The sequence below is a fragment of the Homalodisca vitripennis genome, chromosome 7 (assembly GCF_021130785.1).
Source record: "Homalodisca vitripennis isolate AUS2020 chromosome 7, UT_GWSS_2.1, whole genome shotgun sequence".
Lineage (NCBI taxonomy): Eukaryota > Metazoa > Arthropoda > Insecta > Hemiptera > Cicadellidae > Homalodisca > Homalodisca vitripennis.
The window spans coordinates 24,767,872-24,791,054 of NC_060213.1; the positions used below are offsets into that span (position 1 = coordinate 24,767,872).

Genomic DNA, 23,183 nt, shown 5'->3' on the forward strand with positions numbered 1-23,183 from the left:
TAACTTTTTTTTTGGAAAATGATAAGTGAATCCTTTAAAATGAGGTACTGTTTAATCTACTTTTACATTTTAGAATGTTTCAAAAATTATCCTTTTCCTCAAAAAAAAAAAAAAAAAAAACAAGGCCATTTTGGGGTATTTTTGGGTGTTAAATATTATTTTCCCGATTATTTAGGGTTGAAATATGGGAGTGTTTGGTAAAACGAAGTTAGGTTTCTCGGTTCAGCCGCTGTACATTATGGACATGTGGTCTGCCTCACCCTGTATTAGTTAAATTTAAGTGTGTAACAAAATATCCAGTATCTTTGTGTTATGTACAATGAACTTTGTACAGGACACAACCAACAACGGATACTCTGTGTGGGTACAGTGTACGGGGTGATTAACGTATGGACTCTGCCAGAGCTACGAGTGCTGCACACCATGCAAGGTCACATGTACAGTCCTGTCACCTCGCTCAGTGTGGATAAAAATGGCCTGCTACTCGCTTCAGGTGTGTCACTCTCACAAGCTTATAAACCTGAATTCTTTTATTATATCATCTTTCCGGTTAATGATTATAAAGTGACTTTTTACGGTCGGCAATTTGTAAATTTAATAGTTTGAATTTTTGGGCTACCAATTAACAATAAATAAGCAATTTATAATACCTGGTATAATATATACATCAGTTTTAAAGTGTCATAAAATTACAATAAACTGTTACTGTTATAAGATTTGAGAGAGAGAATTAACATGAAATATCTTGAAAAGCTTATGAGGATATTACGAAAATTGTGTCTTTTCAGGTATTTCATTACCTTTGTCACTTCCATTAATACACTTTGCTTTTTAATGACATTACTTAACTTTACATAACTAGCTATGGTTGGGTATAGTTGTTCCAATGTGAATGTTAAGTTTAGCGCCAGTTCACTTTCTTCTTGAGTGCAACATCTAACATCTGATGCTATCGCAGACTTTACTCTTAAAATTTAGAATCATGTTTGTCTGAAGGGATTCAAAATTAGTCGGTGACAAAGAAGCTCAACAAACTCTTTGTATTGTTCCGACATCAGAGGCACCTAGACTACAAAATGTAGTACAATGAGGGCTGGAGAGGTATTCTTATTGTCTAATCAGGTGCACTACAATGTTAAACTGACACAATCCCAAAGCACTGTGTGTGTAGAAAACTCGGTTGCTTCACTTTTCTCAAGGATGAATATTGTTAAACTTAACATTTACAGTAATGAACTTGTATTATTGTGTTTAGTTCCAGTATTAGAATCCCAAATATTGAGTTTCTGATAAACTAATAGGGGATGAATATGTGCAGGATGTTTCAAGGGGATGAGTGGACTAGTGAATATATGGAGCCTCCAGGACGCAAGCCTGCTGCAGACCCAGACCGGACCCGGTGGTGTCCACAGCCTTACCTGGGTCTCCGATGTTGGGTTGGCAGTCTGCTTTGTCCGGTCCAAGGTACATCATCATTATATACAGCTTGAGTTACATAGTCAATTTGTGAAGTATACGCATAGTAACAAATTACACAAAGTATTCATTTTAATTCTACACATTGTTTAGAAAATCTCTGTTGGTCACCTGTAGATTAGTTGGGATGATTATATTCGAATCTAGGCCAAGACAAACAAAAAACAAGAGTTGTATTGATTCCAGTTCTTCAGTACTAGTTCTGGTATTTGCATTTAAATTGAGTCATTTTGTTTTGTGAGGGTTTGTTGAAGAGTTCTAGAACTGTTTTTATTTCTCAAACCAAATGTCAAGGAGTGGTGTTATGAATATTTTAGGTTCTCATAATTATTTTTCAGCAAATTGGCATCTGTTCACTGTGCCCCTCCTTACTGTTCTATCTAAGTATTTTAGTACAAATTTTTCTTAACTAAAGTTTAGCGCAAACTGACTGTTTGACCTCAACAGTGACAAATGTTGAAAGATGCGCGATCGACTACTGCGCACCGCAGCCCTGCCACGTGTCTGGCCATCATGGTATGAGATCAGAGGTTGAAAAAATATGACCCCAGTAATAAGGAAAAATATTTACAGGATATATTACATAAAGTATTACATATTAGTTCTGGTGTGGTGGTAGAACTTACTTTACAATAGTGGTTTCTATGTGTGGATGTGTCCGCAGGATATCAACATCATCCAGTACCGTGCAAGTGTGTGTGGTAAGGACCGTGTGCTGGCAGCGTGTCGTGGTGCGCTCCTAGCTCGTGGTGTCTCTGGTCTGCAGAGTGTCCCCTGCCTGCGCTCACTATTGAGTGCGCTGCCTGCTCTCGTGTTAGAGTTGTGGCGCAGCGAGCGACCGGCCGTGGTGAGCGGAGACCGTCTCACCTACAGCGACCACCTCAAGTGCCTGGTGTCCCTGGTGCTAGCCTTGCGGCTGGACCATGTGCTGTGTTACCGTCAGGCTCCGCCCAACACAGCGGAATCTCATGCTCTCGGTCAGTCACGCAGAACACTTGTTTACATACTAAAGGCCGTTTCACACCGCGGTCACACTATGTCACGTTACGTAACGTGACAGATTTTTCAAAAGATCTGTTTCCATAGTTTTAAATGGTGTAATTCACACCGACCTCGCAGAACCTCACAGACACCACAGACGAATCTGCGGAATCGCTCCGAGAGCGATCTTTTCAAAACATCTGTCGACGTCTGTGGCCTCGCGCATGCGCAGTCCTGTCGCGCAGTTTCGAGCTGTAACTCTTTACAAGAAGCTGGATTGCTATTTTTTTTATTTATTATGGAACAGTTAAATTGAAGCCGTCAGAACGCGTCCACTGCTGTGGAATACAGATTTGGAGGAGTATAGAGATAGCAATTTAAAGGGACACAGCATGGGGTGAAATAGCAGAGCAACTGGAACAAAAAAAACTTTCAAATAACCCTTCATAATTGAGTATAGTTTAATAATATTGGCAACATAAATGTGTGGTGTCAATATCTATTTCACTGGCTTTAAATTTGTATAATATTTTATACTCTTTAATGAACATCCCAAATTAAATGTAGTACAAAATCTCGCAAGGGTAAAAAAACACGACTTAAAAAAATGAAAAACACATGCATGTTAAATACAATATGGTATTATGTTTATACGAAAGTGATTCAACCGAAAATTACATAATTAAATAATGTTCACATACAGACAGAATAATAATCATTCTTACTACATGCCACAAACTGTTAGAAACATATTTTTTAAAATATTAATCATACACAAGAGCAGAATACATACAAAATTGTTAGAACAATTAATTGTTGTTTTGGTTATCATTAAATGTGGTTCCACTGCCATGGCACACTTCCTTCTTCGGACATGAAGTATTTAACAACGTGATTTCTTATCTCGGTAGCTTCTTTAGATGCCTGAGCACCATAACGAGGAATAGGTTTCCATGCTTTGTCATAAGCTTCTAAAATTTCCTCAGGCGTCAGTACTGGAAAAATGATCCCTTTGAGCAAAGATAATTGTGGAGTACGGCTGTTGCTTTGACTATCTTGTTTACTAAGTGCAGCTTACAGTTTAAGGGTCTGAAGTAGATACGCCATCTTTTTGCAAGAATGCCAAAAGCATTTTAAAAAACTACTCTTCTACATCTACAAAGTCTATAGTTGAAAATTCTTCTTTCGTCGTTAAGATTAGTATACTTACCATCTTAACGCATGGTAAGATTGGCGCATAGCGCCAATATTTCTCTGCTAGAAATACATCTCCTGTAGTTGGTATCTTTTTTACTAAATATCGTTACATATCAATGTTAAGATCTCTTAAATAATCAGGTTTAGATAGCCGAAAGTAAGTTGTGAATCTGTCATCAGCTCCAAATCCTTCATCATATGATGATACTCGCCGCACTGTCTTTGGTTGATAGGGTGCACCCAGTGCGTTCGGTTTGTAACCGAATACAACAGCATGAGTTCCTCCTTCACTACTCGAACTACTATCGCCGTCATCCAACCAAGACACATTTTTAGTAAACGCGCTATCGTACCACGAACCACTTGCCATGTTACCTGCTTCAATTAAACTGACAGAGCAAAAAAAACTGTCCCAGTATCTGACAGACGTCGGTGCGGTGTGAAGTGTACGTCTGTCACGTGACATCTGTCACGTTATGCAACGTGACAGATTTTTCAAAAGATCTGTTTCCATAGTTTTTAAAATGGTGTAATTCACACCGACCTCGCAGAACCTCACAGACGTCGACAGACGAATCTGCGGAATCGCTCCAAGAGCGCCTCGCGCATGCGCACTGGCTCGCTCCCCGCCGCGCGCATGACCAGAGCTGTCGTGCCGTTTCGTGCTGTAACTCTTAACAAGAAGCTGGATTGCTATTTTTGTTATTTATTATGGAACAGTTAATTGAAGCCGTCAGAACGCGTCCACTGCTGTGGAATACAGATTTGGAGGAGTATAGAGACAGCAATTTTAAAGGACACAGCATGGAGTGAAATAGCAGAGCAACTGGAACAAAATAGTAAGTTGTTCTAGTGGTTGATAGGGTGCACCCAGTGTGTTCGGTTTGTAACAGAACACAACAGCATGAGTTCCTCTTCACTATTCGAACTACCATCGCCGTCATCCAACCAAGGCACATTTTTAGTAAACGCGCTATCGCATCACGAACCACTTGCCATGTTACCTGCTTGAACTAAACCGATTGACAGAGCAGAAACAATGTCCCAGTATCCCATATCACGTCGGTGGCGGTGTGAACTCTACGTCTGTCACGTGATGTAACGTGACATAGTGTGACCTCGGTGTGAAACGGCCTTTAGGCTTATTAAGTTCAGTTTAGCCTGTTTATATTGACCAGAGAGCCACCATACATGTTCTCTACTATATGGTGAATACTTCTCATAACCCAATTAAATAAACTCTTGTTCTAGTCATGTACTTCACATACCAGTAAAATATTATTGAAAATTGACAACAAAATTTGTTCTTTTCAGACATTCAGGAATTCTTTTCAACATAAGTAACATAAATCCATTTAAATCATTTTTTACGATCCAATTTCAATAAGATTTTAATCAGCATCCAGATGGCCCTCATACTTTATAATAGGGGTGCATGATTATTTTTAAATTTTACTTAAATACAAAGAGTATTTTTATTATTTTGTTTTAAATCCTCCCTAATCTAGAAACCCTCCTTGAGTTTATAGTAGGTTATGTGCAATGTCTTCATCAACAGCTATACTGTAAATTCCCTATCTCATTCAGTAATGCTCATTTTAATAGAATCCACTTACAGATGCTCTTCCCGCTTCTAGAAACTCCCGTTGGGCTGTATTAAAATATGTACAAACTCCTTGTCAACAGCTATGCCATACCATCGGTGATACTCGCTTTGGTAGCGTATATTTATTGATGCCTCTCCTACATCTCCTTGAGCTGTAGTAAATTATTGCTAAATCTTAGTCAAAAGCTACTCTACCGACTCAGTAATACTCATTATAGAGTATCCTTTTTATGATGCTTCTCAAAATTACTTTCTTGATTTGAGATCCCAAAACGAATATTTCCACTGATACTGAAAAATGGAATTATTTTGAACCATCACAATACCATGTATGGGGGAGAAGTTAAGAATAAACAAAAATTGAATAGTTTAAACATTAAAATGATGCGAACCAAACAAGGACATGTTACATTTTGTACTCTGTACTTCACTCTCTAAACTCTTGGCTAATGTTACAGAACCAGACTGGACGTGGCTGCACGTACTGAGTGTTGCGGCCCAGACAGCAAAGGCTCTTGTCTCTCGGACGCCTCTGCCGCAACAGTTCCTGCAGTGGAAGTGCGAAGATAGAGTCCAGTGTGAGTAGTTACGTGAGCGGAAGTTAGGGTGACTTAAGTGGAAAGAAACTTCACTTATCTGATGACAGTTGTGTATTTCATGTGCACACTCTTTTTCTGTAATTTTACATTTAAGGTTAGATCTGGTTATACACAGCACACTTCAGATTCTATTCACTCAAACCCTCATTATAACTTCTCTCACTGTAGTAAGAATTGTTATTTATTTTTCCAAAATGGGTGAAAACCAGTTAGTATTATACAGAGATATAAACTACTTGCAATTTGCAACCAACTGATCCTTGTGTTATGTGGCCTAGCATTATCATGCAGAAAAACAATGCCTGATTCATCTAACCTTCCCAGTAAAATAGCCAACATTTTCTTACTGCACTCATGTTTTCTACACCATTCTCAGTGGATTTGTTATTATTTTTCACACACAGAAAACAAGATTGCATTGAATAATTATTTTGCATTGGGTGGGATTTTTGATTATAGCAGCCATTTTGGATTTACTGTTAAGGTGCAAAAAGGCAGTTCATTCTTGTAGCATTTGCATATGTATTGAGCAAAATGACATAAAACAATACAGGCACATCGAATTTCCCGGTTATCACACTATGTCATGCTTCAGACAGTATTGCAATTCACTTTCAAAATAGCTCTTATAAAAAGATAATCTGTGGCAATTTGAAACTAGTATTATTTTAGATCAGGCGTTTGTGGTGTAAGTAATGCAAAAGAAGAAAATGAGAAAGGATAGCAAAATTTAATTTTACTGATTCAGCACATATTTAACAAATACATATAAGAGGGTCACTCTGAAAGTTGTGAAATATATAAAGAGTTTCTGTGCTAGACTTACCAAAACCTTAGTGGTTCAAAGTTATCTTTGGTGTCAATGCACTTTTTAAATTTAATTTTCACTTGTTGAAAGCACCCAGTTATTCGATTTTTGAAATCTAGCCAAAATACTTAAGAATCTCAATATTAGCTTCTGAAGTAAAGAAATTACTGCACAAATGATTTTATATTGTTTGATGCACTTTCAGCCAAAAACTTCCAATGTTTTTGCAGCAGTATACCCTAGAAGAGACATTGCTGTGGTGCCAAATTAAACTCTTAATGTTCAAATTTTAAATAACTCCTGGCAAGCATTGTTCATTGTACCAACTTACTGTATTTTGTCCCCCCCCCTCAGTTTAATAGTCTTCACCAGTCCTGTACATTACTTTGTTCACTGATTATTGTTTCTTGACAATTGTGGGGGGGGGGGGCAACAACCTTCTCCTCGAGTTGAAACATCATAAAATGGTACGTACCATTGACAACTTTAGAAATAATCTAATGATCACCATTATTAAGTAATTGGAGAGTCTGTTGCTAATTCTCACATGCTCAGCTTTTTGTATATCTGTCAAATCATGCGGTACTCACCTAAAAACTTTTTACTGGCTTTTAAAAGCTTGTGCAATATCATTCACAATGCTGTGGATCTAATCCCTAAGGAAGTATAAATCATTAAATAAATGCAGTGTCTGTCCTCTTAGAAAGAGTGAACTTGATGAGCATTTTCTTGAGTGACACCAGAATGCTTCCTTCATGATCGTTCATCGTCTTGAAGCTACTTACAGCCCCTTCGAAACTCCAAGTATCACCTACAAACAATAGCACTGGACGGTGCTTCAGAACCAAAGCCAATTTTGAGACGTTCATCATGGACGCACTCCTCTTGAGATAACCGATTTGTAAATTTTAGCCCGAAAATGCTCTCTCGATAACTCTATTACTCACAAAATGGATCTTTCTGAACACACAAGTACACTGATGAACCCAACTTGCTGACAATCGCACTGATAGGCGTTTGGACAATCAGATAAGATTTTACAGTGTACACTGTCTGCCGGTATCTGCAAACTTTCAGAGTGATCCTCATAGAAACGTGTTCCTGTTCGCAGTAGAGGAAGAGTGGACAGACAACGAGGCATGGAGTTATGAGACGGACGTGCAGCTGATGGCATGGATGACGCAGTGCCCCCAGGACTGGCAAGTGGGCGGGAAGTGCGAGGCTTACCTGTGGGGCAGTGGACGCCATGGTCAGCTAGCCGAGACAGGTAACTGTTCTAGTGGAGGTATTGGTTTTATAAAAACCTTACAGTCAGCTTCAGCGCTGCAGCCGTTACACATCTATAAAATTTTTGTGTCTCGTGTTGGAAAATGATTGTATACATTTTTGTATGTTTTTAATTTTATGTAGATTTATCAGAATTAACACAAAAATTATTACCAAAAACTGTAATATCACATTAAGTGTAATAACATTACAAACGATAGAAAAGTACCCTTGGCATGGTTGCTAAAATTTAAAGTAAACAATGAAGGTTTCTGTAGGAATTAAGCCTAGATTGACATAACTTATTTCAACACTTTACACATCCTAGTAATAATACTAGTTTTTTTCAATAATTAATTGTAAATGTATAATTTTATGTGTAAACTATACTATGACTGCAGCATTAAAAGTACTTTTTAATGCTGGTGCATAATGAGTTGACAAACAATTACAGATTCTTAAACTGAGGGTGTTTTAAACTTCATAGTTGAGATAGTAAAAAACAACTAGAAACTAGTTGAACCAAACAGAAACTAGCAGAATTGGAAGTGTTTAATCTTTTCCAAATTTCGTCTCGGATATTTTAATTACAGAATAAGGTGGGATTGAAAGATTAGGCAAGGTTACAGGAAGATAAAAATATTGCACCATCAATTCTCGAGTGGAATAATCAATGTGATTTAAAAATATTAGCCTGAGTGAAAATGAAATGGAAAAAGTACTATTGGTCGGTGGGAACATTGATGGTATATAGGAGTATTGGCCTGTGTGAAAATTTAATGGGATGTAGGAGTATTTTCCAGTTGGAATATTAACAGGGTATAGGATTATTGGCTACGGAAAACACTGATAGAAAATTTAAGTATTGGCCAGTGGGAACTTTGAGGGAATATAGGAGTATTGGCCAATGACAAGATTGATGTAATATAAGAGTGAATGGAAGACTCATTATAATGTGTTTCGCCTTGTTTATTCTTTTATGCATAAATATTAATTTAAAGATGACATGTCTGATTTGCTGTACTTGACTTTGTTAATAAGTTTTTAGCTGTGACAGAAATATTCCATACACAATAAAACTTCAGGTTTTTTAATCCAACAGCTTCCGATTTGTCTTGCACTGAAATTAATGTAGTGGATGTGTTCAGGCCACAGCTCGCAGGTACCAACGCTGACAGAATCATTCTCAGCGGCACAGCAGATAGTGTGCGGCCAGAACTGCACATTCGTAGTGCAGACTAATGGCACAGTGCTCAGCTGCGGGGAAGGCAGCTACGGTCGGCTCGGCCAGGGTCACTCCGAGGACCTTCACTCTCTCTCCGTAATCTCTGCGCTGCAAGGTACAATAGTAGATCTTTCATCATCAACATCTCTGATGTTTGTTTCTGCATTTCGATGAATCTAATTGGCATGTATATATTTCTCTGTTGAATTTGTCTTTCCTTCTCCTGCATCCCGCGTTCCATGTGGTCTTTGATCACGAAGTTAGCCTTTTCAGAATCTTATCCTTATTTTCATCCTCTCTACTGTGCAAACTGTTTCATCCTAAATCATTTCCAAATGTAGTGATTTTGTATTAAACTTAATAAACCTCTTATTTCTGCTTCCGTATTTTGTTTGAAAATTTACGTTTATTATTTTTTACAGAATAACATGTTAATTAACTTGTGGATTTTTACTTAAAAATAACAAGAGTATAAGGTTTTAAAGTATGATATTATGAATTAAAATTTATTTTCTAAAAAAAGGTATTGTTTTATGCCTTGTTTTACTGTATATTCAGAAACTAATTTTAAAAAATCATGCTTTTATCTTATTTTTGCATGATAAAAAGTTGTATTTTAAAAGCTACATCAGTGTACTTTTACTGTAAATTCAAATAAATCCAGATAGAGAATGGATCCCTAAAGGGTTAACCCTTTGGATGCCAACGTACCGGTATTACGGCCGTCGGCTACTCAACTGAAAATCGCCAACGGCCGTAATATAGGTACGTCACGTTTTTCACCTGTAATTTTCTTATAGTTTATCTTATTGCCGCGAAATTTTGACTAATCGATAGTCGATTAGTTGCTTTGCAACCACAAAGTAGTTAATTCGTTTATGGACTGTTTGTTTGGTCGTATTTGAGCTTCGCAGCTGTTGAATTGTTTGGTCGAGATTGAGGTTACGTTCGTGTTGCTATGCGTTGTTTACGTTTGTAATTCTCTCATTACTTTTGTTGTTAGGGCATTTTTACTATGCCCCTTTTATTATATTCATTGGTACATTGGGATTATACAGACCACACCCAGACATGAATCGTTATTTGACATTTAGCTTCAACTGATTAATAGATTAGCGTAGCGTAGAACAATATTTCGTCGATATAAAACAGGAATTGTCTTATCGCAAACCCCTCCCCATCCTCAGACAGTTGACATTTAGCTTCTACTGATTACTAGATTAGCGTAGAACAATATTTCGTCAGTATAAAACAGGAATTGTCTTATCGCAAACCCCTCCCCATCCTCAGACAGAGGTCAAAGTCGAGCGGTGTAGTAGATAACGTGATTGCAGAGTCTCGCCGCCCGTTCGCTTTGTTGTACTTTCGTATTTTACCCCTACATTTCTCCAAACACAAAAATTCAACAAAAACAAACATTACCAAATAAAAACTAAACTCTTTATTGGAAAAAAACACACAAAAACTTGTCATTATTCTTGATCAAACTCCGCCACCCAAAATGCGAGTGCCTCTGGCCGAAGGTGCTTCCGAAGCTCGCGCTGATGTCAACGAAAGAAAAACATCCCTCGAGATAGTATCTATCAGTAAATATAATTCTAGAGGGGCTGATCAGAAATATAAATTGAATTGTAATGGAAAGGCAATTATGTACCGTGCAAAAAACTTAAATAATCATGTGATGCCGCGCGGCCTGCCGTAATCGGGATTCTCGAGAAAGATAAGATAACAGCGACCACAATACCTGGAAATGCTTTTTGATTGATGGAATGTTAGTTCTGTTACTCAAATACATCGTTTTATAATGTTCTAAGTTCATTGAAAAAAGTTTAAGCGAATCTGACCTCATTAACAATTGATAATCTTTGTAAGTTTGTAATTTTGTAATTAAAAAGTTGTTTTTTCGTTCTACAATGTTTGTTTATAATATATCTATAAATTTATATTTTTGTGTTCTTCATAATGGTGTGGTTGGTATAATCCCAAAGTACCGATTTGTATAGTGTCAAATATTGATTTGTGAATATAGTGTAACATTACATACAACGTCCATGCAAATTACAAAAACTGTGCCCGTGTCACATTTAGTGAAAAAAATCATAACTGGACTTCTATATAAGGTAGGCTTTTGAAATTTTGTAATTAGGTTAAGGGTTAGATATAGTTTACTAGGATATAACAGGAAATCAGCATACATTTTCTTTTAAACCACTTATTTGTGCTAAAAAAAATGTTTTTTGGAAATTTTAATTTTTTTTTCTTAATTTTTAACTTTTTTATAAGTTTAAATTACATTTATGCAACTAAAATTTACCAACAGAACAAGGGAATTTCATAAGCAAAATAATGGTAAAATAATCATCAATATCTGTTAAAAAATAAAAAAGTTATGATACATTTAGTGAAAGCTTGCAAAACTGCTGTAAATGCCCTTGGCGTTTCTGGGTAGTACTTTTGGAAAATGGGCTGGCATCCAAAGGGTTAATATCCCAGATTTCAAAGTGAGAGTGCCACATTACAGTGTAAATACATACTACTGTGTCCATATGGTTACATTGGACTGTTACATGTTAAATGACAGGTACAAGATGGGGCTTACGTGCACCATCAATATTTATTAGTACTTTTAGATTTGGATCTTCTACAAATGACATACACAACTTTTTAGTATTAAAACATTTTATATTTTGATAATTATTGACAACAATAGTTGAGTTTTTTGTGCTGCCACTGAAAGCCTGAAATTGCAGGATTCGTCATTGTAGAGGTTGCAACATCATGTGGCTCAGACGGCCACAGCCTAGCGCTAGCTGAGAGCGGAGAGGTGTTTTCATGGGGCGATGGAGATTACGGAAAGTTGGGGCATGGAAATAGCGACCGACAACGTCGGCCACGGCAGATAGAAGCTCTCCAAGGCGAAGACGTAGTTCAGGTGAGAGTTTACTATTTTTACCAACCACCAATTTATGTCAACTTTATTATCATACTTGTACTTTGGTAGCTAATAAAAGATTCAAATTACGCAATTTGTTTACTTATCTTTTGCCACAGCAGGATTTATCAGCATGATGAATGGCCATCTTTTACCTCCACAATGAGATTTGCTGTCATTAATAAACTGATTCTATCCAGTGCTTAATTCCCCCCCCCCCCACACAACTTGCAACCAGCCTGAGTCAATCACCCTTTACTGTTTTTTCAAGTGAAACACTTATATTTCCAAATTACTCATAAATTCAAATGTAATTATATGGTTTACGAAAAATTATGTTACAGTAGAATCTTTCTAACATGACCCTCAATACTACAAGTTTATGCTTTTCAGTGAGTATTTCGTACGTGGTCAGTGACATGTTTTGAGGAAAATAACATGCTAGATACAGGTCTACAGGTAAACCTCCCCCCCCCCATCCACAACACTTTATATGAGGTATGTTTTGTAAGTACAGTAAAACCTCCTTAATTCAGCATTCTATAGTCCAGAATTGTCTATAATCCGGCAACAGTCGTAACAGACAAAAATTATAGAATTACCTTCATAATGAACATTGTAAAGTGAGAAACTCGACAGCTACCGCCGACACTCAAGAGCCACAAAGCGTCACGCTCTGAGCAGTAAACGTGAGTGGGCTGACCATCGTAACTGCTCGGCAAACCGTGGATCCACTTGTCTCCCGGCATGCACTTTACTAAAACTTTAAATGCAAGTACAGAGGCTCATTCATACTAGAACTGGCTGTTTCTGAGTCCAGTGCTAAGGACTTTCAAGTCGAGTTTAACATGAAAGATGCAATTTTTACTGCAACTTTGTCATGGAATGGTGTTTAGAATGAAACAGGTAAAAGATCATAGAGGAAACTCTGGCCAGGTGTTATGAATAATGACGAAGTTCCTAATGAGAATGATCCTATTGAAGATGATGTAGACGTAGGCCTACAAATTAATCTGATAGAGATTAGAGAAAAAACTAGTGTAATGAGTGAGCTGAGAAATATTCCAAGCACCGAAATGGTTGAGTAATTAGATATTTGAAGAAATCAGTCATGAATCCATAGTTCAAAGTGTTCTGAATAAAAAACCAGTTCAGGATGAATCAGAAAGTGACGATGGAATCTCGTACCAACCTTGTTACAAAACTACTTAGCTAGGGGTGATTCAATAACAAGAATATTTCCCAAATCCCCTGGAAACTTTTGCTATTGACGTTCTACTGTACTGTATGATGTTTATTGTATTTCTCAGTACCTATGCAAATTAAATTATGTAGTTTTTATTTACGGTTATTCTTTCATTTTTATTGACGTTGCAGATAACTAATAATATCAATGGATTCAATTCGATTCAAAACTTCTTTATTCATAAGACAGTACAGGTATTGAACATAGAATAGTGTCAAAGTTATTGAGACTAATTATTATTAATTATTTATTGGATGTAAGACTTCTGTTATGAAACAAATTTTGGTGTAAGAATGGCAGTAACTGATATGGATGTGAACAGGTGGCTTGTGGGTTCAAGCACAGTGCAGTTGTGACGAGTGACGGAAAGCTTTTTACATTTGGCAACGGAGATTACGGGCGACTGGGCCACGGCACCACCTGCAACAAGAAGCTGCCAGAGTGTGTGGGCGCACTGGTGGGCGTGGAGGTGGGACAGGTGGCGTGTGGACTGAACCACACAGTGTGTGTGGCAGCCAACGGTGCAGCCGTGTGGGCCTTCGGTGACGGAGACAACGGCAAGTTGGGTCTGGGCCACAACACCACCAAAGGAATACCACAGGTTAAATTATAATGTAATTCGGCTACTAATAATAACGTTATAGTCAGTTTTCATAAATTAAAGCAAATTGCGTGTGAAGCCGCGGATATTTGCTTGTGGCATGGTAAAACTTTAAAATTGTGACCAATCTTCTCTATCGAACTGAGCAGTTTCTTTTCAGTTTATCTTCTAGAATTGTTTACAGAAATCACTTTATTTTCATTAACATGTACAAAGTGTATAATGTCAGGTGTTCACAGAGCACGTTTGACTAAATATTTAACATATTAATATTAAATTGCCATAACATTTTTAAATCATTTTACAATTGGTAAAATAGCACAGTCTGTTTTCTTCTTTGATATTCACCTACCATGGAGCTTTTCAAATAGTTATTGTAATGTTGTGTAAATGATTCATTGATTCCCAAATATCCGTTCCCCAATCACATTCAAAAGTATAAATTCTACAAAGAACAATAACCATATCAACATGCCTATATAGTTCAATTCAATTTAAAAAACTTTATTCAACAAAAACATTTTTTAACATTTTATCATTCCCCATGTGCACTCGCACGTGCGGGGTTATTATAATTTAATTATTATACAACCTCATTCTATATTGCTATATATGCAGTCTTTGTTGTACCACCATCCCCCTGTATTTTATAAGCAGTATAACTTTATAACAACAAACTATACATATATAGTAACTTACAAGAAGGAATAACAAAAAATTAACAATATAACTAACATAACAATAACAATATTAATACATAACAAATAAACTAATTTATAACTCAACTGTCATAGAACTCAATTTTATACATTCTAATAAATATTTAATATTTTATTGCAACCCTTCAATAAATAAGCATTAATAAACAAACAAGCCAAATTAACAATATAAGTAACATAACAATAACAATTAATACATAACAAATAAACTTAAATATGTCAACAATCATAGAATTTAATTTAATAACATTATAATAAATATTTTTACATTTCACAGCAACTTTAAATAAATAAACATTAGTAACCAAACAAGCAATGGGTATAGTTAAATAACAACAAAATATCATTATGCATTGCAAACCATGGCTTTGATTGTCCTCTTCAGAATTGGCAAGGTACCACCCCGGACAACATTCAGAACATTTGAATATCTATTAAATATTTCTAACAATTTATAATTCAGTTGTTTTCTGGAAATTTCCCGTTTATAGAATGGCACAACCAGAGTATTTGTAACGGATGCTCGAGTATTTCTGAGAAAAACCTTATTTTCAAACATTTCTCTATTCTTCACTATAAACATTAATACAGAAAAAACATAGAGTTGCTGTAAATTTAAGATGCCTATTTCCATAAACATATGTGATACACTTTCATATCTAGTCATATTACATATATTCCTAACAGCAAATCTCTGCATTAATTGTAAGGGCATCATTATTGTAGGATAAGTTCCACCCCAGTGTACAATACCATACCTCAGAGATGACTCAAACCACGATATGTACAACATTTTAAGATACTCTGACTTTATATATTTTTTTGTGAAATATAACAGATAATTTATTTTTCTTAGTTTGGTATTTAAGCTTTGAATGTTTAAATCCCATTTCAGTTTGCTATCAATTATTAAACCTAAGTATGTTGGTTACCAATTCAATTGCATCACATTTACAGCAATAAACACAGCTATGCTTATGACATATCAACTTTAAAACATCTGTAAAAGCAAGTTTCCTATATGAAAAATTGATACATTTTGTTTTGTTTACATTAATCAATAACTTATTATTTGCTAACCAATGACTAATACTGTCTAAGTCTTTTTGTAATCGGAACTTTAACACATCAAAACTACATCCTGTACAAACTATAGCAGTATCATCAGCAAATGAGTAAATATTTGAATGTATCCTCAATTTTAGATCATTAATATATACAACGAACATGAGAGGACCAAGTACTCCTCCCTGCGCTATACCATATTTTAAATCACAATCATTACTCATAGTTCCATTAATCCTTACAACCTGCCTTCTACTATAGTGTTATAGCTATGTAAAATATAACAATAATAAATATTTAACAAACTCAACAATTATGTATAAAAATACAAAAGATAAACAAATAATAAACAGTAAATATATAACAATAAATGTCTAACAATAAATAAATTATAATATATAAATTAATAAAGACATTCAATAAAAACTATAATTTGCTTCTTCGCTGTTTACAACATACCTTTTTACTTTAATTTTAAATTTTGGTTTTGTTTCAGAAATTAGATCATTTCCCATATTTGATATGCATTTGTTTGTGATCTTAGGGCCCATATATCAGAACTGTTTTCATGTAATTTTTTAGAATAACAAGGAACTTATATTGAAAGTTTTGTGATATTTTTGTATTGTTGTTATATCTTTTTATTTCGTATCTATCGATATATCTGTGCATATGAATCACCGAACACACTATATAGAGCTTACTTAAAGTTTAAATACATGTGACACTCTTTTCGAATTTCTTCAAACTAAAAACATTCCTAATAGCTTATCGCTGGGCCATAACAATCGGATTTAAAACAGTAGCACTACTGCCCCCATAATGCACTTATATTTATGTCTATACACACACTAGACACAGGAGTATGATGCCTGTTTGTGTAGAGAGTGGAGGCACTGTGTGGAGAGTCGGTGCGGAGAGTCCACTGTGGCACACAGTTCACAGTGTTTCTGACCAGTGACGGAAGAGTGTTCACCTGCGGCATCGACCGCCTTATCGGCCAGCCCAGAGTCCCGCGCTCGTGGACACCTGAAGCCTCAACAGGTACGTGCACTACCTAAACTTTGTTGCGCTAGTCTATATTTTACTAGTCCTTTACTCACCACTGACTGCCCTTCTATAAGTATGCTTGGTTTTGTTATCAACATTTCTCCTCACATGTTTACATTAATAGATTGTGATTGTAATTTCTTTGACACTTTTTTTTTAACCATGGATTCAAAGCGTTTAATAAAAATCATTTATGGACATGATATTTATGGCAGTCATAATGAATGATTTGTTGTAAGGTGCAAGGTTGTTAATGAACCACTTATGCAGTAAATGTATTAAGATGGTCAACTATCTACAAGTTAAATCGTCATTGTTCAATGTTTTTGTGTAATTCCGGGATTTTACATACTAATTAATAATTACCATAAAAGGGTTCAAACAAAAAATTTTAGTTGTTGTTTTGGGTTTTTGTATCTGATTTAGTTTGTATTTGCATATTCATATTATTTAATGATTGTGTTTGATTAGTCATAAATAACAGCCACAAAGGCTAAATTTATTATATAAAATAATAATTTTACTCCATAACATAAGATAGTTAGAGTTTTTTTAATCATAACTTTTTTAATTTTCATATAGCAACATAGTTAAAACTTCCTAAGCTCTGGATAAAATTAAACCTTACTTTTCCACAGCATTAGGCAAACATCCAAAAGTTTGCCGTAAAATTCAATATTCTTGAAGAAGTAATTTTAAATTCTTATTGGTACAACAGATAACCCAAATATAGTCTAGCTTGTTGAAATAGTGGAACAAGGTATATATAGTTCATTGATGTGATATGGTTACAGATTATGACGCTGAGTGGCAAAGTTGTGGAGAGCGTGGCCGTGGGAGCAGAGCACGTATTAGCACTGACCGCCAGCGGGGAAGTGTGGGGGTGGGGCAACAACTCGGACAACCAGCTTGGACTCGGCCTCACACCCATCGTACGACAGCCACAGATCATTCAAGCTCTCACTGCCAAGGGCATCAAACAGGTACTGGATGTTGTAGTACTAGAGACCCTATCCCATATAGTACGAGGCTCACTCTGCAAGTTATGTTCTAGACTTACCAGACATTAGGCATGATCATAGTAATCCTCTCCAGTGTCAATACACTTCTGAAGTTGGATTTTACATTCGTTGAAAGCACCCAACCACTCAATTTTTGGAATTGATTCAAAATATTTACGAATTGCATCATCAAATTCGGTTTCTGGAAAAAGCGATAATGGCACAAATCCTTTGTTTGAAGTTTATTTTTGACGATGGAAGGATTTAAATAAAAATCCTGGAAGGAAATTCATCCTGTTTCCTTCATGGCACAAATGTTTCTCCATCATTTTGATGCATTTTTGGCTTGAAATTCCAAATTTTTTGCAGCATTGTGAGAAGAGATATAGCAGTGGTGCCCCCTTAATGTGAAGAACTACTGGCATGTTCTTCAGTGTACCAGTGTACAGTTGTTCAGTGTATCAACTTGCTATGACAGTCCTCTGTTCTTCTAGCTTAATAGCCTTCATCAGTTCTGTACTTCTGAAGAAAACAGCGTATGTTACTTTCTTCACTGATCGTTGTTTATTGACAATGATGGGGGAGGCTTTTTGCTCATCTGTCAAATTTGTGAGGTTCCCTATGAGAAAACGTCTTTCTGACTTTTATAAAAAAGTCATGCAGTTTTATTTGCAATGCTGTGGACCTAATCCCTAGAAAAGCTTCAATCATTAAGTAAGTGCAGTGTCTGTCCTTTTGGATCATAGCCCGCACCCGAACAACATTTTCTTGAGTGACAGTGGAATGGGGCCTTCCTGAACGTTTGTTTGTTTTGAAACGAATTAAGACCCTTCAGAATTCGGAATACCACCTTAAAACGGAATGATGCTTCAGAACCAAACATTTTGAGATATTCGACCCACTCCCCGTGAGACAAACCAACTTTAAATTCATAGCCTGAAAATGCTCTCTCGATAACAACTCCATGACTTAACGAAATTGATCTTTCCAAACAGACGACACACTTATAAACCCAAGTTGCTCTCAGTTACTAATTTGGATTTGGACAATCAGATAAGTATGATAAGATTATTTTAGTAAGCACTTTCTACTGGTTTCTTACAATTTTCAGATTGAGCCTCATATGAAACCTACTAGCCAGTCAGTATCATATGGACTAGCCACCCTGAAAAAGTAGGCTATTTTATCCATTCCAGTCCTTCTGTGAAGGCCACAAAAAAGATGTTTTCAAATTTAATTTACTACTTTGTACTATTACACTATAGTCAACAGATCTTAAACAAGGTCCTATCCAATTATGTGTTGTAAAAGTTTATTGGTTTGTACCAGAACTACAGTTTGTAAAAATTATTTCAGCTACTATAAAAAACTTGCAAATAACTCTTTTATATGATTCATTAATAATCCCATACTACTTGGTTTTAGTACATATTTCCTTATTTAGAAGCGACCTGATACAATTGGCAGTTCTACTTATTCTAAAATTTTTAGTGTAAAATCAAGAATCAAGTGTGTTTATTGTCGTCCCACAAACATATTGTAACGGCGAAGTCGTTATAGCAGAAGGGTTATACATATATACAGTATAACACCAACAGTTTAAAAATAAATATAAATACATACTACATACATATGGTAAATAGTACAAGTCAATGACGAAGTTTAAAAGAATAAATTATCTACATTACACATAAGCATTCGTTAACATTATAAAAAGCTTTTAGTTTTAGCCATTTAAGCAGAACATTTTTACATTTTTTACAAGAGACATCTTTGGCATTTACAAGCAGCTTATTAAATAATTTAGTACCAACATAGAAGTAGGAGTGCTGGGTTTTAGTCAGCCTGGCAAATTCTAAGTCAATAAGGGCTCAGTATCTAGTGGAGTGATCATAATTTGAGCTTCTAAGGTTAGGTGTGTCTAAATTTTCTTTAATATACATTAAACTTTGAAATATAAAAATGCAATTAATAAAAATATAAATTAATATTAATCTTAGTATTTTGTCATACAACCAAATTGTGTAGTAGTATACGTGTTGGATCTAATTTATAATCATAAAATAAAAATAATGAGTAGAATATAACTATGAATATTAAAGAGTGAATATTTTGTTGCATTGTAACCATGTCTGCGTTCTCAGATATCGACTGGACGGACGCACAGTGCGGCGTGGACGGCACAGCCCCTGCCTCGGCGTCGACCCGGCATGTCCACCACCATACAGCTGGGCACACCTCTTGCCATCCCATCACAGTTCGGTCACCTCCAGGGTCTCTCCATCCCCTGCCTGCGAGCCAGACTGCGGCTACTCCACAGCTTCTCTGACATGCTGTACACGTGCTGGCGTCTTCTGCCTCTCTGCTCCCAGGTGCGCTTCTCACTTTAGACTTATTGTGCTACTTTTCCATTAAATAAGGTCTCTGATGGAGTACGAAAACATTGCACTTTGGAAGAAAGCTTACCCCGAACAAGTCTGCTACAAATTTATTGAAAGATCATTACATTGTTCAACAACGATTTGATTGTATTATTTTGCTGACTGATATTTCTGACATATCAGAAAATTTATTGTCACGTAACATTACATAATTGTAGTAGATAAAATCTACAATGAACAGGTGACTCGTCAATATAATTTAAAAAAAATACTTATCCTACAAAATTTTATAAACATAATTAATAATTCATTGATGAATAATTGATATTAATCACACAAACAGTGATCCAGTATATTTGTGGGTGTGTGCGTGTGTGTGTATGTGTATGTGTGTGTGACTTAGAAAATCATTTTTTGAATTATATTCTTTCTCTATTAAGATATTTTTGATTTGTATAGAGAACTTTTCTGGAGGCTAAGAGGATAGAGATATTGGAATTTAACTGTAAAATGTTAGTCCTTTGTAATAATAATTATCACTATCGGTGTAAAATTTCCTAAACATCAATGAGTCTCTTTAATTTTATAAATACATACTAGGAAAATTGTACATATTAGGTTAGTGATATTTTATTTGTTTTTCACCAGTTGCAAACTTTATTGCTGAAAATTTTCAAATCTAATACTGTTATTAAATAATATTAGCAAAAATTTGCATGTCAAAATACAAATGCTCTTCTGAATCCCTTAACAGCTTTTGTCGAGTAAGTTCGTCACTGACTTATAACTATAAAAGGACCGCTGATGAATATTAATTCATCGTGCAACATTCAATGGGTGGTGATTCGATTAGCAGAGAAACAATGAAGTTTTGTCACTAGATGAGATGGATATGGTGATTGACTTAGTTTGTTCCAAGATACCTTTGCCAAGAATCCTGTTAACAGTACAGAGATATATAGTTTCATGCGCTGCTCCTTGCTTCAAAGTTTCCCTTACTGATAAAACTTCTAAAACTGGTATTCCTAAATGAGTGTGTGTAAATATGTGTAAAAAATGTATATATTATGTGACAAAATGTGTACCACGATTTTCATTCATTTACCTATGTCAAATTTAACAACAAAAAACTGTCAAAAAGTGCTTCATTGTTTGTTTTTTATATTTTTAATAAGCCATTAAGACGTTAATAAGATTATGAAGCTTGAAATAGATTCAAGTTGTTTATAATTATTCTATTTATTTTTACACTTTAGGTTGATATTTTATCCTCAATTTTAGTGTAGAATTGTCCATTCCTAGAATACTGTACATATTTTTTTTTAACTTCCAGAGGGTTTATATTTTATATATTTGATTTTTTCTGATACTGCTCATTAAAAATGTTCTATTCAAGTTTTTAAGAATTCTTCAGATAGAGAAATTGGAACAATTTCATCTGTCGTGATGGGGAGTTGATCGTTAAAATATTATGTGAACACTGCATTTTTACTAAAATAAATAGTGATGTAAGAACTCAAAATCATAATTAACCATTATGATAGTTTTAAGTATTTTTTGTTCATTTTGTTGTAAAATTATGTATATAATATTTTATAATTTGTAAAGGCAATTGTTGGCTAGACTCATCCACTAATATTATAATATATATATATATATATATATATATATATATATATATATATATGATAAATAAATATTTGTAACAAAACAAAGTTATTATTCAGTGCTCTCATCTTGTGTTATGTTGGTAGCACTGTGATTGGGCTGCGGTAGAACCGTACAGTTGGCTGGCATGTCCTCGACTACGGCCACTGCTAGCACCACGGGTGTATACGCTCCCACTGGTTCGAGCATTGGGGCGCACCATGGTGCAAGGTCGCAACTACGGACCCCAGGTCACCGTACGTCGGCTGGCAAAGCATCGTGCCACCAAACCTATCTTCACGCAGGTTGCCCGCCAAGTCGTCAAGATGCGCCCGGCTGACCTACGACTGCCATCTAGAGCTTGGAAGGTAACCAAAACAAATTTCTACACTATATAATGCATTTCTTTGTAGTATTTCTGGAAACAACTTAGTCATGTTAGGAACCAAGTCATCCCTTACATTTTTTTTTACGTGAAACTGTCTTTCTAACCATTCTTCTAGTCCTAGCCCAGAATTTCTCCCTCCAGGAGTGCTCAATATATGGAGCACCTACATTTATTCCATTCCATAAGTATAATCGTTGTTGGAAGTTGTTTCTTGTTTAGAACTTTTGTGTTCCTTCTAGAGGACTCTCTTGGTCCTGATAGAATTCTCTCCATTTTTCTATCGGTTTATGGGTGTAGTTTACCCCTAATTTTTTTTCATTCATCAGCACCCCAGTTAAATCCGGTACGTTTCCCATTTGTACAACCTAGGGGAAGAAGCATCCAGTTTGTTTTGAACAACGTCGTCATCGACTTTTTTGGATTTCTTCTGATAGATATGGTCTCAGGATTATAGGAGTCAAGTCTGTGACAGTGTCAGGTTTTAGATGATACACTAAGCAGAAGGTATGGAACTAAACTCAACGTTTGCAAATAATTTTATATTTATATTTATTTACACAGCCATTTACACAGCTTAAGTGTCAAAAAAGACATAATGGCCCTAACTCCACCGTCAAAATAAAGAGTGCATTCATTCGTTATTTAAATGCTGAACTGATTAAATACTCTGTCAGAAATATGTATTAGATTAAATTCTGAAAGTAATGGAAACATAGGAAGTAAAATGGGTGATATGGCAACACTGTACCAAATGATGACTTTTTTTATCTAAGCTCTACATTATTGACTGACAGGTGAAACTGGTCGGAGAAGGGGCTGACGATGCTGGAGGGGTGTTTGATGACACGATGACCGAGATGTGCGAAGAGCTTATCTGCGGCACAGTGCCTCTTCTCATTCCAACTCCTAACGCCACCAACGAAACCGGTTACAACCAGGACAAGTTTCTGGTCAACCCCTCGTTGTCTCTAGCTCGCCCGCAACACCTCGTCTGG

The 23,183-nt window shown here is 35.8% G+C and overlaps 1 protein-coding gene across 1 annotated transcript; it reads left to right on the forward strand.

The window, feature by feature from the left end:
• The first annotated feature begins 312 nt into the window (after window positions 1–312).
• LOC124366652 (probable E3 ubiquitin-protein ligase HERC1) lies at window positions 313–22,046 on the forward strand. The gene is made up of 12 exons (XM_046823253.1): window positions 313–493; window positions 1,319–1,464; window positions 2,141–2,453; window positions 5,719–5,838; window positions 7,779–7,934; window positions 9,082–9,273; window positions 11,909–12,090; window positions 13,659–13,937; window positions 16,606–16,765; window positions 17,566–17,754; window positions 19,917–20,144; window positions 21,908–22,046. Exons 1-11 carry the CDS (start codon window positions 313–315, stop codon window positions 20,099–20,101), a joined length of 2,103 nt encoding a protein of 700 aa, XP_046679209.1. The 3' UTR covers window positions 20,102–20,144; window positions 21,908–22,046.
• The last annotated feature ends 1,137 nt before the right edge of the window (window positions 22,047–23,183 follow it).